Source organism: Pipistrellus kuhlii, unplaced genomic scaffold, assembly GCF_014108245.1.
Source record: "Pipistrellus kuhlii isolate mPipKuh1 unplaced genomic scaffold, mPipKuh1.p scaffold_m20_p_16, whole genome shotgun sequence".
In the NCBI taxonomy this organism is placed as follows: Eukaryota; Metazoa; Chordata; class Mammalia; order Chiroptera; family Vespertilionidae; genus Pipistrellus; species Pipistrellus kuhlii.
Window position 1 is genome coordinate 30,910,026 of NW_023425471.1, and position 16,512 is coordinate 30,926,537.

The 16,512-nt window shown below is 39.6% G+C and overlaps 1 protein-coding gene across 2 annotated transcripts; it reads left to right on the top strand.

The window, feature by feature from the left end:
* Positions 1–373: 373 nt before the first annotated feature.
* Positions 374–16,208, top strand: XKRX (XK related X-linked). Of its 2 annotated transcripts, XM_045582428.1 has the most exons (5): positions 374–1,309; positions 1,387–2,082; positions 6,195–6,463; positions 14,589–15,011; positions 15,194–16,208. In XM_045582428.1, exons 2-5 carry the CDS (start codon positions 1,748–1,750, stop codon positions 15,283–15,285), a joined length of 1,119 nt encoding a protein of 372 aa, XP_045438384.1. In that variant the 5' UTR covers positions 374–1,309; positions 1,387–1,747; the 3' UTR covers positions 15,286–16,208. The 2 variants fall into 2 exon arrangements, with proteins under 2 accessions (XP_045438384.1, XP_036295902.1); XM_036440009.2 differs by having other exon boundaries at positions 389–1,309; positions 14,589–16,208.
* Positions 16,209–16,512: the final 304 nt, after the last annotated feature.

Consider the following 16,512-nt stretch of genomic DNA (forward strand, 5'->3'; position numbering starts at 1 on the left):
AGTCTTTCATTATTTTGGTGGCTGCTACTTGGCCACTCCTCACATACAATAGATTCTTTTTACTAACTTCCTGCAGCAAAATCAGATCGGCACAGGCACTGCTACATTTATATTACTACCAGGATGCAGATGTTTCTCTGGTTTAGAATTATGCAAAGGAAGGCATGAAAACAAAAGCTCAGTGAGGTGGGGAAGTATTGCTCTTAAGAATCCAGGCTGTTTTTTAAGACACCCCTCTTAGTTTTTATTAACAGCTCTCTTGGCTCCTCTCCAGTTTATTTAGTTTTTGGCACCTCTTCAGAACATTCCAGCCCCAAACCTGTAAATTCATTCTAAAGTTCCTATAGTGGCCTCATTTTGCAAGTGGAGAAATCAAGGCATATAATATGAGCTTTCAGTGTCTGTGGGCTAACATGGAGTCTTGACCTCTCCCTATCATTTTCTATCTTCCCTCTGCTGCATAGAATCTTGCCTTGAAAAGAAACAACTATGGCCCAATTGCCTCCCAGGTCTTCCCTCAACCACACAGTGGCATTATCTGGAGGGCAATAGGACCTAGGGAGGTCCAACCCTGAAACCCAGAGAGACACACCTGCCCAAGCGTGGGTTGAGCGAGTGTGGGAGCAAGCTAGTTAGGGAGGGCGGAGTAGAAGCAGGCTTCTACAGCGACAGAAGTCTGCTGCTTCTGGGAAGACAGTAGCTGTGGCTCCCTTTGGGGTCCGGAGTCCTGGCGAGAAGTGCTTCTGAAGATTGATCCAAGCCCCTTTTTGTCGTGCCTCTCCACATCCCGCCCTGGAACTCTCAAGCCGGCTTTGTTTGGCCCCAGTTTTCCTCCCTTTTAGCCAGCCCTAGTCATCAGTGCCTTAGTTCCAGAAGCCACCCGTCCTCTCACTGCTGAACTAGGACCCCTGCAGCATCCGGCAGCGGATGGCACTCAAGTTTGGCGACATCTGCCCGGCACTCGTCGTGCTTCACGCAAACTTTTTTCGTGGGAAAGAAGCCCCTCCAGCTTTCTCTTAATCCTGTACGCGTGCGCGCTCAGCTTCTCTTCCCGAAGACGGCGCTCAGTGACAGGGTTGTGGCCTCGCTCCGGCCCAGCCCCCACCCCCTGCCTTAGGGGCGGAGCTTGAGGATTCTAAGAAGCCATCCTGAGAGAACCTTCGACTAAGCGTGGGTTCAGAGAGAACTCGGCGAGAAGGCAAGCTAAGAGCCACTCAGGCTATGTCCCCTCTTCTACCCTGGCTCAGTTTTTGGCTGGTTTGAGAGGGCACATTGGGCAGGACTCCTTGAGAGGAGCTGCTGAGTGTTAGTACTCAACAGAGCGGCTATCCTCCTGCCTGAGGCGGGGATGTGAGGGTGTGAGGGGGGGTGTGACTGAGAAAGGAGGAGCCCACACGGAAACAGCTGTCCTCATGGCCCTTCAACTGCCTGGAACTGGATTTTGAATTGGGCACAAAAATGCCTGCTTTTGCCTTGTCCAAGTTTCGGAGCTCATATGTTGACAATTGGAATCCTGAGCCAATCGAGAATCAAGTTCAAAGTGGTACTTCTGGCTCTCCATCCTAGACCTCAAGTCTAATTTGAGACTAGAAGAGAGGGGTCTCCTGCTCTATTAGATCTCCGTTCTGGAATTGGACTTGACAGCTCTTCTCGCCAACACCTGGACTGCAGTGGCTTCAGGGTTCTCTTAGGAGGTTTGGGAAGGGTTCTCTTTGAAGACCAGACCAAAACGCTCAGCACCTTGACAATGGACCGAGTTTATGAAATGCCTGAGGAGCCAAATGTGGATCCAATTTCATCTCTGGAAGAAGATGTCATCCGTGGGGCCAACCCCCGATTTACCTTTCCATTTGGCATCCTTTTCTCCACCTTTCTGTACTGTGGGGAGGCTGCATCTGCCTTGTACATGGTTAGAATCTATCGAAAGAATAGTGAAACCTACTGGATGGCATACACCCTTTCCTTCTTTATGTTTTCATCCATTATGGTCCAGTTGACACTCATTTTTGTCCACAGAGATCTGGCCAAAGACAAGCCACTGTCATTGTTTATGCATCTAATACTTTTGGGGCCTGTTATCAGGTGAGTAACCTTTTAATCTCTTCCCATCTCCCCTCTTCCCCCATACCACCACCACTACCCCAAATTTGTGCAGAGAAAGATGAAGTTAATGTTTACGAGACTGATACTGTGCCTCCAACTGATTCTCTCATTTCCTCCCACTCTTGGCTTCCCTGCCTACTATCGAAAAAATATTATCTGAAGTCTTAAATGCCACCAAGATGAACATGTGGCATGTACCTGTGTTCCAAAATTATGTATGGTACCATTGATACACCTAGATTAGACAAAATTTGCTATCTGGATTTGGATTGGGAAAATTGGTAGGGACCAACTGATGTGGTCACCTTGTGCACATAGGCCATATTTCACTGAAGAGTGTGTTATTTTGAATCTGCCTTTTAGATGCTCTATAAATTGAATGAAAGTTCCTAATCTCTACATCTCATCTCAAATTCAGTTTCTTTATCTTGAATTTCTTGGGCTGGATATTTTAAGCCATCTGTGGTCATCTGTAATTCATTTTTCTCTGCCAGTTCATACAATACCTGTTTATCTCTTTGTATCTTTTTGAAGTAAATGTACATGGTTAGAAATGGGCAAAGAAAGATGGTCCATTTGTCCATCTTGATGCTGTAGCACAATGTAGTAGCATCAAGCATTACTATTTGATTGCCTTGAAGATACAAGAATGTGCCGTATTCCAGGGAGATAGGCATCTACGTCAGCAGTCTCATCTGGACGCTATTGGATTATCCAGATAGGGAGATGTTGTAAAACTTATGAAGTCAGGAGAAAGGAATGGACCAAGTTTGTCTTGATTGCAAGAGAGGCAGAAACTCACAGTCAGCTGAGGAATATAGGTCAGAGTGCTGATGTTGTAATTTTAATAGGAAGATATCTTATCCTTGTGGAATTAAACACAGTCCCAAACTGATTAAGTATGGAACTTCCACTTTAAAATTTTAAAAATATATGTTTAAACAGGGAGGGATTGGTTAGGTTCCATCAGAACAAATATGAGATAAAAACAGAAACAATGGCCTGGAATTCAGGAGACCTGTTATTTAGCCCAAACTGTATCACTGACTAGTTGCATGGCCTTGATAAAATCTTTGAAGATGCCTTGGCCCACAGTTTCTTCATCTGTAAAATAAATGAGTTGTATGGGTTAGATCATGGGTCTCAAATGTTTGTTTACAGAGGTCAGGCAGGCATCATAAATTAATAAAATGGACCATGTATGAGTAAAACAGTAGCTTCATGTGTAATGATAAATGAAAAGACAGTTCCATGTTAAATTATGGAGAGTAGTGATGACTGTGGCAATCTGGAGTCCACATGATCTGCCTCCTTTGAAGCAGACTCTAGAGCTCCTGCCCATTGTTTCCTTGTTGAAATTCAGACCCAATATCGCCAAATCCCCCAACTTTTCAGGAGAAGCTCCCAGAATAAATTTTGAGATGAAATACTATGATTTTAAAATTTGGCACATGACTAATAAAATAAAAACATGATATATGCCAAACAAATTACAGCTAGTGAACATATGTGACTTAGCTGGCCTATATCTAATCTTTGGACTAGGTCGGTGGTCTGCAAACCACGGCTCTCAAGCCACATGCGCTTCTTTGACCCCTTGAGTGTGGCTCTTCCACAAAATACCACGTACCATAATTAAGTTAATAACAATGTACCTACCTATATAGCTTAAGTTAAAAAAAATTGGTTCTCAAAAGAAATTTCAATCATTGTACTGTTGATGATATTTGGCTCTGTTGACTAATGAATTTGCTGGCCACTGGACTAGGTAATCTAAAAAGGTCCTTTTCAGTTTTGAATCTTTGAAGTTAAGCTGTAAAAGGAAGACCTCATCAACTTAGAAGCAAGAAATTTGGAGATGTCTCTAGAGGAGCATGGAATCCATTCTTCTCTCCCTTTTCAAACGCAAGATGTTGAGTTAATAGATCAAGTACTCTCAAGATGCAAATGTCAGTAAGTTCATACCAGCCCCAGTTCTGACTTCCCCTTTTTGCTTTGTAGTCTCCCAAGCCAGCCTTGATTTGGACACCACCGTATGGAGTTTTGAATACTATATTTTTGTCATTTAGCTTCTACCAGAAATAATTGGAAAGCATTTACAATATCAGTCAGTTAGCCCTACAGCATGGAAAAAAATTAAAAGCTCATAAATTATATCCTCGATATGCTTATTTTCAAAACAAATAACTTTTTAGGTAGATAGGAACTTGATTAGTGCTATTAGGCAAATGAAGGTATTTGGAGGACCTAGCTCCTTTTAAAAATATTTTTATTGATTTTAGAAAGAGGGGAAGGGAGGGAGGGGGGAGGGAGAGAGAGGAGAGAGAGAGAGAGAGAGAGAGAGAGAGAGAGAGAGGTGAGAGAGAGAGGTGAGAGAATGTGAGATAGAAACATTGATTGGCTGCCTCCTCCACAACCCCTACTGGCCATCAAGCCTGAAACCCAGGCACGTGCCCTGTCTGGGAATCAAATTTTTGACCTCTCGGTGCATGGGACAGTGCTCATCCAACTGAGCCACACTGGCCAGGGCTGGGTTCCCTTATATAAATGCAAAGATAACTTCTGGAAATGAAAATGTACTCTAATTTACTGAAGCTTATAATGAAGGCAAACACCCTTACTTAAACCAGAACTAGTAAATATCCTTAAGATTAGAAGCATAAAAGAGAATGCTTAATGCAAGTGCCACCCTCAAAATTTTATTCAGCAATAGCATTCATAGACTTGGGTTAAAATCTAAAATCTTTTGTTAGAAATGCTCTTAGAATTTTCCCTGAATAGGAAGAGAATGTTGCTTTTTTCTTCTCTGTTCTCTCTTTTTTCTCTCCTGGGTTTTAGAGTTTGTCCCTAGAAAGTGTGTGTTTCAAACTACATGCTTCAGGCTGTCATACAAGCACCAATCTCAAAGGGATCCTGTGGAGAATGGCAGCACATGTTCCTCTTGGGAGCCAAAGGCCTAGGGAGCATACTGTATACATCTCTGTCTGTGGTCTATTTTTTAAAATTAAATTATGCTGCTATTATTATTATACTCTCCTCTCATTATTTCTCACCTTGTTTTCTTTACTTTTTTCTCACTCTTTCACTTATTCAGCAAATACCCATTTATCAATTACCCACTATGTGATAAGGGGGGGGGCAAGATAAATATACCCCCCTCCCACCCTCAGCCTATCAGAAAAGATGGCTTAATTTTCACAACTGTTCTTACTTATTATTATATAGTCCACAGTTTCCATTCATTTCAGGGTGAATAAGAGGAAGTGGTAATTCAGGTGTTTAAAAACAAGATGATCTAGTTGCTTGTCTTCAATCCATTACATCAGAACTGCGAATGACTTCTTCTTAATATGGAGGAGATGGAAGGGGTACAGTAAGAAATGTGGTCTTATTTTCAAGGGCAGTAGGCTCTCATTAGTATGTTTTCCTCTTTGTAAAGACATAATGGAATTTAAAAGGCTGCTGTTCCCAAACAGGCCCATAGGCCTCAAAAGCAACCTTTAGAGAAATCTTTTGAGATGCCCTAGGTATATAGTACATTAGGTTCTGAGTTGTCAGTCTTTTAAGTCCCTTTGTTGCTAAATGGTTTTCCCATGTATGTGAGAGGTTTTCTCTTGATTCCCAGTAAAAATGTGTTTGGCTGAGACACTCATAGTTGTGAGTTTTGTCTTGAAAAAGCAGAACTCAAAAGCCCCAATTATGGGGCTGAATGCTTTGAATAAGAAACACTTGACCTCAGGAACTTGAGGTATTATGACAACCAAGACCTCTTATCTTAATGTTTAAGACACTTTCCTGCCTGTAAGTTTATTCTTAAGGAGGCAAAATAATTTCTTAATTCCTCAAAGAGACACTTCTGAAATGGTGTTCTGAGGTTGAAGGGTAGCTGACTGAAAAAGAAAAGAAAGGATTTAGATTCAAATAACTTGCAGAAAGCACCACCAACTCTTTAACTCACAAGAAATGTGTAGAATGGGACAGAAGGAATGGCAAAAAGTAGCACTACTTCTCTGAGTTACCCCTCATCCCCCACTAAAACCTCCCTTTCCAGGACAGCTTTAGTTAAGTTCCATGATGCTTTACCTCTGCAGATGTTTGGAGGCCATGATTAAGTACCTCACACTGTGGAAGAAAGAGGGGCAGGAGGAGCCCTATGTCAGCCTCACCCGAAAGAAGATGCTAATAAATGGCGAGGAGGTGCTGATAGAATGGGAGGTGGGCCACTCCATCCGGACCCTGGCTATGCACCGCAATGCCTACAAGCGTATGTCACAGATCCAAGCCTTCCTGGGTTCAGTGCCCCAGCTGACCTATCAGCTCTATGTGACCCTGATCTCTGCAGAGGTCCCCCTGGGTAGAGGTGAGTAGAGTCAGGATTGGGGAGGGCTCCACTTAAATCAAGGGTCTTAGAAATTTAGAGCTGCGCTGTCTAATACACTGGCCAACAGCTTCCTGTGGCTATTATATTTATTACATAAAAAATTACTTTTTCAGACGTACTAGCTATATGTCAATTGTTCAATAACTATGTGTAGCTAGTGGTCACTTATTGTACAGCACATATGATACAGAACATTTCCATCATTGTATAAAGTTCTGGATAGCACTGGTAGATAGTCAAAGAACATGGAAATCCAGACATCTCAGGCCTACCACATTTCTTAGACTGATGTAAGCTATTTAGACTAAAAATGCCATAGACAAGCCCTCTTTAGACTAGTAATAAATGCTCTCAGAAGAAGCTAGTAATCCCAGTAGTCAGTAGGACATTTTCTCTAGCCTATAGTGTTTAAATTATACTGAGGAGTTTTTGTTTGGTTGATTGGTTTCTTTAGGAATGACCATATTTAAATAAGAGGTACCCTAATGTTACTGATCATGAAGTTCCTTTTTACAATTACATTTTCTACTCAGTCCTGATTCAATCTGAGTGTGGGGAAGATAGGAATCTGTATTTTTAATGTAGCTAGTTGAGTCTGATCAGCCATATTTGGAAGCCATTGATTTAATTACTTCTCCCAACTCCAGTGGGGAGAAAGAAATGGGGTGTGAAGTGAATACTGCTGAGAGTCACACCTGATCCCATTTCTGACCTTCTCTGTGATCTTTGGAGAAAGTTACCAAAGAGATCCCTGTCTTAATTCCCCATTTGTAAAAGAGATCCTAAGATAAATAAAAACTTTGGCAGAGGATGAAATGTGAATCAGTGTTTTCAAAGTTGAGATAAAGTATGGTTTATGACTTTTAATAGCCTTAGATTAGCTTCATCTGCTTGGGCTGGAGCTGCTATAGCTGTTGGTACAATTTTGGATCATTTTCTTATTATTAGGTGCTGACACTACTTTGCAAAGCTCCATGTCTCGACTAAGTGTAAGGAGAAAAATTTCCCTCTTTTGTATTTTTCTCCATTAAGAATTGTTCATGAAGTTTGATTGGTCTTGAAGCTTTTCAGATATCTAGAATGGACAATAGTGGGAGGAGAAAGAAATGATAATGCTTAAAGAAATGATAATGATAAAATCATCTAATCAAAATATGTATATGTTACAGAAGTAATACACACACAAATCAATTGACCTACAAGTAATTGTATATGCAAAGAAAAATTTATGAAAGATATGCAAGAAACAATTTACCTCTGGGGAGTGGAAATGAGTCAGCCAACTTTTACTTTTTACTTTATACCTTTTTATATAATTTGAAATTGTTATCATGATCTTGTTTTTATTTTTTATTTTGGGTTCTTATTTTAAAACTAGAGGCCTGGTGCACAAAATTCGTGCATGGGGGTGGTGGTTTTTTGGGGGGAGGGCATTGTCCCTCAGCCCAACCTGCACCCTCTCCAATCTAGGACTCTCTCTCACAATCCAGGACTACTGGCTCCCAACTGCTCACCTGCCTGCCTTCCTGATTGCCTCTAACCGCTTGTGCCTGCCAGCCTGATCATCCCCTAACTACTCTGCTGCCAGCCTGATTGATGTCTAACTGCTCCCCTGCCAACCTGTTTGCCCCCAACTTCCCTCCTCTGCTGGCCTGGTCATCCCTAACTGCCCTCCCCTGGAGGGTTGATTGCCTTCAACTGCCCTTCCTTGCAGCTCGGTCTCTCTCAACTGCCCTCCGTTGCAGGCCTGGTCCCTCCCAACTGCCCTCCCCTGCTGACCATCTTATGGTGGCCATCTTGGGTCCACATAGGGGCAGGATATTTGACCACTTGGGGGCAGCCATATTGTGTGTTGGAGTGCTGGTCAATTTGCATATTACTCTTTTATTAGATAGGATAGAGGCCTGGTTCACAAGTGGGGGCCAGCTGGTTTGCCCTGAAGGGTGTCCTGGATCAGGGTGGGGTTCCCTTGGGGCATGGGGCAGCCTGAGTGAGGAGCCTGTGGTGGTTTGCAGGCTGGCCATGCCCCCCAGTGACCCAAGTGGAGGCCCTGGTATCTGGGATATATCGGGTCTAGTAATAATTAATGTCGTTTTTAAACATTCGTTTAAAATCTTGCTTGGCGTTGACTTGTATTGACATAACCTTCAAACACGTGGTATCTACAGAACGTGTGAAGTGCAATTAACAAGTTTTGCTTGAAAAAGTTTGTGTTTGGTTTGGTTTTTGTTGCAAAACTAGGGCTAAGAAGATGGCGGATGAAGAGCATATTCGGCACTGCATGCTTTACGAGTTCCAATTAGGAAGAAAAGCAAGTGAGGCTGCAAAAAACATCTGTAGTGCTCTTGGTCAAGATGCAGTTAGCACCAGAAAATGCCAGTGTTGGTTTGAGAAATTTCGCGAGGGAAATTTTTCGTTAGATGACAAGAGTGGTCGAGGTCGTGTGTCCAATTTTGATCCAGAAGCTCTTCAAGCTCTTTTGGTGCAAAATCCTCAAATTACCCAACAAGAGCTTGCGACAACTTTAAATTGTTCACAAAAAACAATTTCCAATCAATTTCGTGCACTTGGCAAAGTCCAAAAGTTTGGAAAATGGGTTCCTTGTGAGTTGACCGACAACAACCGTAATCAAAGAGTCACAATTTGCAGTTCGCTCCTCTCTCGTCAAAACTGTTTGCCGTTTTTAGAGCAAATTGTTACCGGAGATGAAGAATGGGTGCAGTATGTTAATTTGAAAAGGCGGCCTCAATGGTTGGACAAAAATGAGGCTCCGCAGCCCACGCCAAAACCTGACTTGCATGCGAAAAAAGTGATGTTGTGTGTTTGGTGGAATTTTAAAGGAATTCTTCATTATGAACTTTTACCATCTAACCAAACCATTACAAGTGCAGTGTATAGTGCCCAATTGGAAAGGTTAGCCCAAGCTTTAAGAGAAAAAGAACCCGCGCTGATTAATCGGAAGGGCGTAATTCTTCACCACGATAACGCACGACCGCATACTGCAAGAATCGCTGCTGAAAAACTGCGCCAGTTGGAATGGGAAGTTCTCCCTCAACCTGCATATTCTCCTGATATTGCCCCTTCCGATTACCATTTGTTTCGTTCTTTGCAAAACTTTCTTCTTGGAAAAAAATTTAATAATGAAGAATGCCTCAAAAATGCATTGACCGAATTTTTTGCATCAAAATCACAAGAATTTTACAACAAAGGGATTAAAATGCTTCCCGAGCATTGGGTACAAGTAGTAGAAAACAACGGCAACTATATTGTTGATTAAATTTTGTTGTATTGTTTAAATAAATTCGATTTAAAAAAGGTATTAGAAAACGACATTAATTATTACTAGACCTAATATTTACTTTCTATAATTGAAATTTTGTGGCCTGGAGCAGAGCCAAGCCTCCTGCTTACTCCACAGTGGCAGCTGTTTCTGTTTGGATTTGTTTACTTTCTATAATTGAAACTTTGTAGCTTGGAGTGGAGGCTTAGGCCTGCTAGGGCAGGCAGAAAGCTTGGCTTCTTTCGTTGCCAGAGAAACCAAGCCTCTGTGGCCACAGCCATCATGGTTGGGGTTAATTTGCATACACACTCTGATTATCTTGTGGGCATGGTCTGTGGAGTGGAGTGATGGGTAATTGCATATTATTATTTTATTAGGTAGGATTTTTAAAGGTAATATTATTTTTATCCTTAGTTTTTAATTATAAAAATATGATAAGGTAAAGACTCAAAACCATACAGAATATATATAAAAGAGATGTAATCTCACTTCCAAAAGGTAATCTGTTAATCATTCAGTATATATCCTTCCAGACTTAATTTTACTATCTATAAAAATAAAAGCATAAGATGCTAATTAGACTGGATGTCTTTCTGGACGACCTCCCAGATAAAGCAGAGGCTGTGAGGGAATCCTGGGTCCCAGATGCCAGAGGGAAGTCAGTGCTGGCAGCTGGGGAAAGGAAGGGGACACTTTACATATTAGCCTTTTATATATATAGATAAGAGCTATTTATTGTATATTATACAAATTTCATGCATCAGGCCTCTAGTGTAAATATAAACATACATACAACATATACATGTATGTATGTTTTTGCCAAAAAAGAACTGTATTAAATATTCTGTTAAGCAGCATCTTTTTAAAAATTGAGCCAGTATGTTTTTCTTTTCAGTTATTTATACATACACATATAATAATAAAAATGTTAAATATATAATATATATTTTCCTTATATGAATTGGACCATTCTTTCTTATTTCCCCAGTCTTCTTTTGGTAGGATTGAAGTTTGTTTCTAATTATTCATGCAAAATATTTTTCTAATTATAAACTATGTTCCAATGAACATCTATGTACTGGAATGAGACTTTGTTTGATAAATCCTGAGCAGTAGAATTTCTGGGAAAAGGATATTTGTGTTTAGAATTTTATCATATTGCCAAATACCACCCCCTAAAAAAGATTGGATGCATTTATATTCTCACCAATAATATATGAATGTGCCTGTTTCTTTATATCTTAAGCTAAATATTATTTACTTGTATAATTATAAAATTTAACTTATTTTAAGGCATAATTTGCATTATTTATTATGAATGAAGCTCTACATCTTTTCATGTTTGGTCATTATGTTCTTTAAATTGCTTGTTTACATATTTTAGCCACTCTTTCTAGTGGTTTGTCTTTTTATTAATTTACTAGAGGCCTGGTGCACAAAATTTGTGCACCGGTAGGGTCCCTAGACCTGGCTGGCACTCAAGGTCGATTGGGGTCTTCTGGCTGCTGGCCAGAGCCTTCCTTCCAGCCACCAGTTGGGGCCATCCTTCATTCTGTGCAGCCCCCTGGTGGTCAGCACACATCATAGCAAGTGATCGAACTCCTGGTCAAACTCCAAGGGGACACTTTACATATTAGCCTTTTATATATATAGATAAGAGCTATTTATTGTATATTATTTATATATTCTGGCTATTAATCTTTTATCTGCTGTGGACAAGTATATGTGTATACATGTGTATGTCTTTTGTGTATATACACATATTTTAAATGTGCACTATACAGGTCATACATGTAACATGCAGCACATATGCGCAACACAAGTGTAAGATCAACACTATACTTGTATCTTTTGGAATTCCGAAAGGTTAAATGTTTATGTATTTAAATTTTTTTATTGCTTTTAGATATTGTGGCTTTTTTTACAAAGGCCTTTCACAACTCATATCTGATAGAGCAATTTATCCTGATCTTCCAAATAGATGATTTTCCATCATCAATTTGTCAACTCCCCCACCAAAAAACAAAACAAAGCAAACAATAACAATGGTAAATGAAATAACAGTTCATTGACTGTTATTGCGATTACATTAAATTATTTAGACTATTTTGGAAGGAATTTATATTTTTATAGGATCAATCAATTTCATATTAGAAGATATATTTCTTCATTTAATTAAGTATTTTTAAATCACTGCTTGAGGTACAACTAATAAATTAAAACCTGTATCTATTTAATATGTACAACTTGATAAGTTTGGAGACAAGTATACCTCCATGAAATCTCACTACAATCTATGCTGTAATCCTATAACAAGAAAACTATTCTTGTTATAGGTCATTCAAATTTTATAAGGCTTATTTCTAGGTGTTTTATCAGTTTTAAAATTGCTTGATTTCCAAAGTGTCCTGGTAGTGCCAAAGTAAATGCACCTACTACACTTTTGGAAATAGGGGATGATGATGATAATGATAGTAGTAGCTATCAGATAGCATTTACTATGTTCCAGGCATTTGTCTAAGCCCTTTACATGTAATTATTTCATTTAATCCTCACAACAATCCTATGAGATAATTATTGTTATTATACCCATCGTATAAATGAGGAAATAGAAGCACTGAGAGGTTAAGCAAATTCCCCAAGGTTCCATAAGTAAAAAGTAGCAAAGACTGGATTGGAATTCAGGATGTCTGCCTTTAGATCCTGTGTTTCTTTTTAAAAAAAAAAAAAAATATATATATATATATATATATTATTGATTTTTTACAGAGAGGAAGGGAGAGGAATAGAGAGTTAGAAACATCTATGAGAGAGAGATATTGATCAGCTGCCTCCCGCATGCCCCCCACTGGTGATGCGCCTGCAACCAAGGTACATGCCCTTGACCAGAATCGAACCCTGGACCTTTCAGTCTGCAGACACTCTATCCACTGAGCCAAACCGGTTTTGGCTAGATCCTGTGTTTCTAACATATTACTATTTTTTCAAAGGTTATAAAGGAAGCTTTTTAAAAAAACTTTCTGACAATACAATGTCTTTTAAAGTTTTGTAAACAACTTTTTGGTTTAGTTTTCCTCTTCTTTTTGCTACCCCGTTTCTAATCCCCTTTTCTCTTGGAGGCATTTGGATTAGCATAGGTGATCAAATTCTTTCACAGTATTATGAGCTCTTTCTGCATGAGTCTATTTGTAAGAAGGAAGATTGAAGCTATTTTTACATTTATTTGGAAGCATCAGCCTTTCATTCTTTTATTACACTACTATGAGTAAGTGAATTCTAATGAAAGGCAAAGCATCACCACACTTGGATAGGTATATGCACACTCTGACTTTCCCAACTCTTGAGCATTCAGTCTCAAGGATGGGAGTGAGACTGGTTTAGAAAGCTGACTATATCACATAATTATGTTGCACACCTTAAACTAATACAATGCTATGTATCAATTATATCTTAATAAAAGTTGAAAAAATAAAAATAATAAAGCTAAGAATAGAGCCTTTAAGAAAGTCTCTCATTCCAGTCTTTGAGATTCCAACACTCTACTTAGAGCTGAAAAAGATGTAGAAAACAAATCCTTTAGGATGTCCATGGGGATGTTGTCACTTTTCTTGCAGATTATCTCACTGCTCTAGTTCCTTGAATGCAGTGTTTTCATGGGAACATAAAGCTCAAGTAGTTTTGGTTTTTGGATAAGTACCCCTCAGATCCTCTTATTCTCCTTGTGAGAACTAGATATTTCTTAGTTATCAGTATTATTTGCTATAAAGGAATAAAAGAAAGGTGGCCATGGTGTTGTCTATAGTTAAGATTTAGTATAGCAGGTTAGGAAGTATTCCAATCCTTCAGGCTCCTCTACTCTAACATTCAGTGGTATGGATGTTATAGGCTAGGAAATGGAATTTTTATATTTTAAACCACTCTGCTAGAAGTTTGGCAATTCCTAAAGTATACCAAAACATTGGGATGGCAAATTGCCATTGATAATGATTGATACAAGTAACTCTAGAGTATCTCAGTTAATTGGGAGAACTGAGGTACATAGTTACTCAGTGACTTTCACAAACTTTCACACAGCTGAACCAAGGACTTTTAAACATAAGTATTTTAAGCTGCCTCTCTAAACTCAGAATTCTTCATTAGTTCCACAAACATTTATTGAGCACATACTATATTTCAGGCAGTGTGTTAAGCTCTGGGGATATAGCAGTAAATAAAATAGACATGGTCACTTCTGCCCTCATGGAATTTCCAGTATACATTTTGACACATTCTTGAAGTACTCACAAACAAGATTAATTCCTTGAAGCAGAAACACACCAAGGAAGGAATTTCTATAACCAAAGGCATTCTCTGTGAATCTCCTAAGACTGGATTATTTTTCAGATAAGAGCTCTTTCTGCCTCTCTCATTGTTTGCTCAGAAGCCTGTTTCATCAGGTAGATGCTGTCCTTTATCTTTATACGTGCTCCTCTTATGTTAGTGACCTCTTGTTGCTAGTTTTGAGATCCATTCTTTTTTAAAAGTTCATTTTGTATGTTTATCAAAATATTACAGTATTTGTTCATCATTAGAAAATAGAGAAACAGAAAAAGATTATAAAAACTGATGTAATCTTTATTATGAAAATACATATATTAGTTTATTTTTTTTTTCATTTTCTTTCTGGGTTTGCTATTTGTTTACATAGCTATGCTCATACATGTGTTTGCTCTTAATTGGGGCCTTCAAGTCTCCCTATAATCTTTCTGGACCTCTGGTTAGAATATAAGCTTCATCAACATTGACTTAATGCCTATTTTTTGTTTCTTTTTTTTCTCCTTACAGTTGTGCTAATGGTCTTTTCCCTGATATCTGTCACCTATGGGGCTACCCTCTGCAATATGTTGGCTATCCAGATCAAGTATGATGAATACAAGATTCGCCTCGGGCCACTAGAAGTTCTCTGCATCACCATCTGGAGGACATTGGAAATTACTTCCCGCCTCTTGATTTTGGTGCTCTTCTCAGCCACTTTGAAATTGAAGGCTCTACCATTCTTATTGCTCAACTTCCTGATTATCTTCTTTGAGCCTTGGGTTAAATTCTGGAGGAGTGGTGCCCAGATGCCCAATAACATTGAAAAAAATTTCAGCCAGGTTGGCACTCTTGTGGTGCTGATTTCCATTACCGTACTCTATGCTGGCATCAACTTCTCTTGCTGGTCAGCATTGCAGTTGAAGTTGGCAGACAGGGACCTTGTTGAAAAAGGTCAGAACTGGGGACATATGGGCCTGCACTATAGTGTGAGATTGGTAGAGAATGTGATCATGGTCCTGGTTTTTAAATTATTTGGAGTGAAAGTGCTATTGAATTACTGCCATTCCTTGATTGCCTTGCAGCTCATTATTGCTTACCTGATTTCCATTGGTTTTATGCTCCTTTTCTTTCAGTACTTGCATCCATTGCGCTCACTGTTCACCCACAACATAGTGGATTACCTCCACTGTGTCTGTTGCCACCGGCACCCTCGGAGCAGGGTTGAGAACTTGGAGCCATCATTTGATGCTGAAGCAAGGCAAAGTGTTGTCTAATTCTATCTCCTGGGTATTTGGGGACTGGTTTAGGGTGGCCAAGAACAACTGTGAAATTTAAGGAGAGAATGAGGCTCATAGCTGAATACCCACCAGAATATTTTCTTGATTATATGGTAATATAGGGTGTTTTTTTTCCTTAAGATTGACAGCTATGTTTGGACACCAAGAGAGCCACCATCTATTCATAAGGGTCAGAGATAGCATTTACACTCCTTCCACTCAGGTCAACTGTCTCGTCTCCCTATGGAATAACTTACTTCCATGCACCTTAGGCTCTCTGTGACCTTCTAGATCTGCTCATTTGCTTGAGGTGCATTACTGAGCTTTCCCGTGGCTAAGGTGAAAGCCCAGAATCCTACTAGAATATATCCTGACTGATCAGAGGATGTGACTGTTTACTATGTCTACCCTTCAGGAAACATTCTGACTAATGTGGAACATGTAAGTGTGGCTGGGGTCTTTAATCCCAACGAGAAACTGATTAAGAAGAAAAAATTCTACTATTAAAAGAGCTGCCCCCCAAATGAGTTAGCTTTCCATTAGGATTTTACTAATGATCCTTCATCAAGGACCTCTCTTTTCAGCGGCCTATTGTAGGCACACTCTGAGGAGGGAGTGGAGAGAAGGAATCCTTCAGGGAATATGCCAGAATGACTTTTTCTCAGGGACCTGCATGGGCCTGCAGCTTGTACATAAAGTAGAGTGGTTGAGTAAAATCTCTCACTTTGTACTCATTATCAGGGTTTCCCTCCAACTCGTCTTTTCGGTGCTTCTGTCATTTTACTACTTGATATGAACCTCAGAGAAGGTGAACTGTAATTAAAAACGTTTCTAATGTGTGTAAGAAATGAAGATTTCATTGTGTCTTCTACTGTCTCGAGTATTTTGTTGATTTGTTGTTTTCTTAAGGAAGAGAGAATAGCTTGGATATCACCTTCATGTTGTTTAGGGATGAGATGGTGGCTGACACTCTAAGATAGAGTGAAGGCAGAGGAGGGAAATAAGATCACAGTAAATCATGTGACGTGGGATTTTATTTTCTAATTTGGAGCATATGTTTATCATTCCCATACCCCTAATGGGTGAATGCAGATCTCCCTTTCTCATGTATCTCAATGTTTACACCTCAAACCATTTGGATATTTTGATGAGGATGTCACCTGGATACCTCTAAG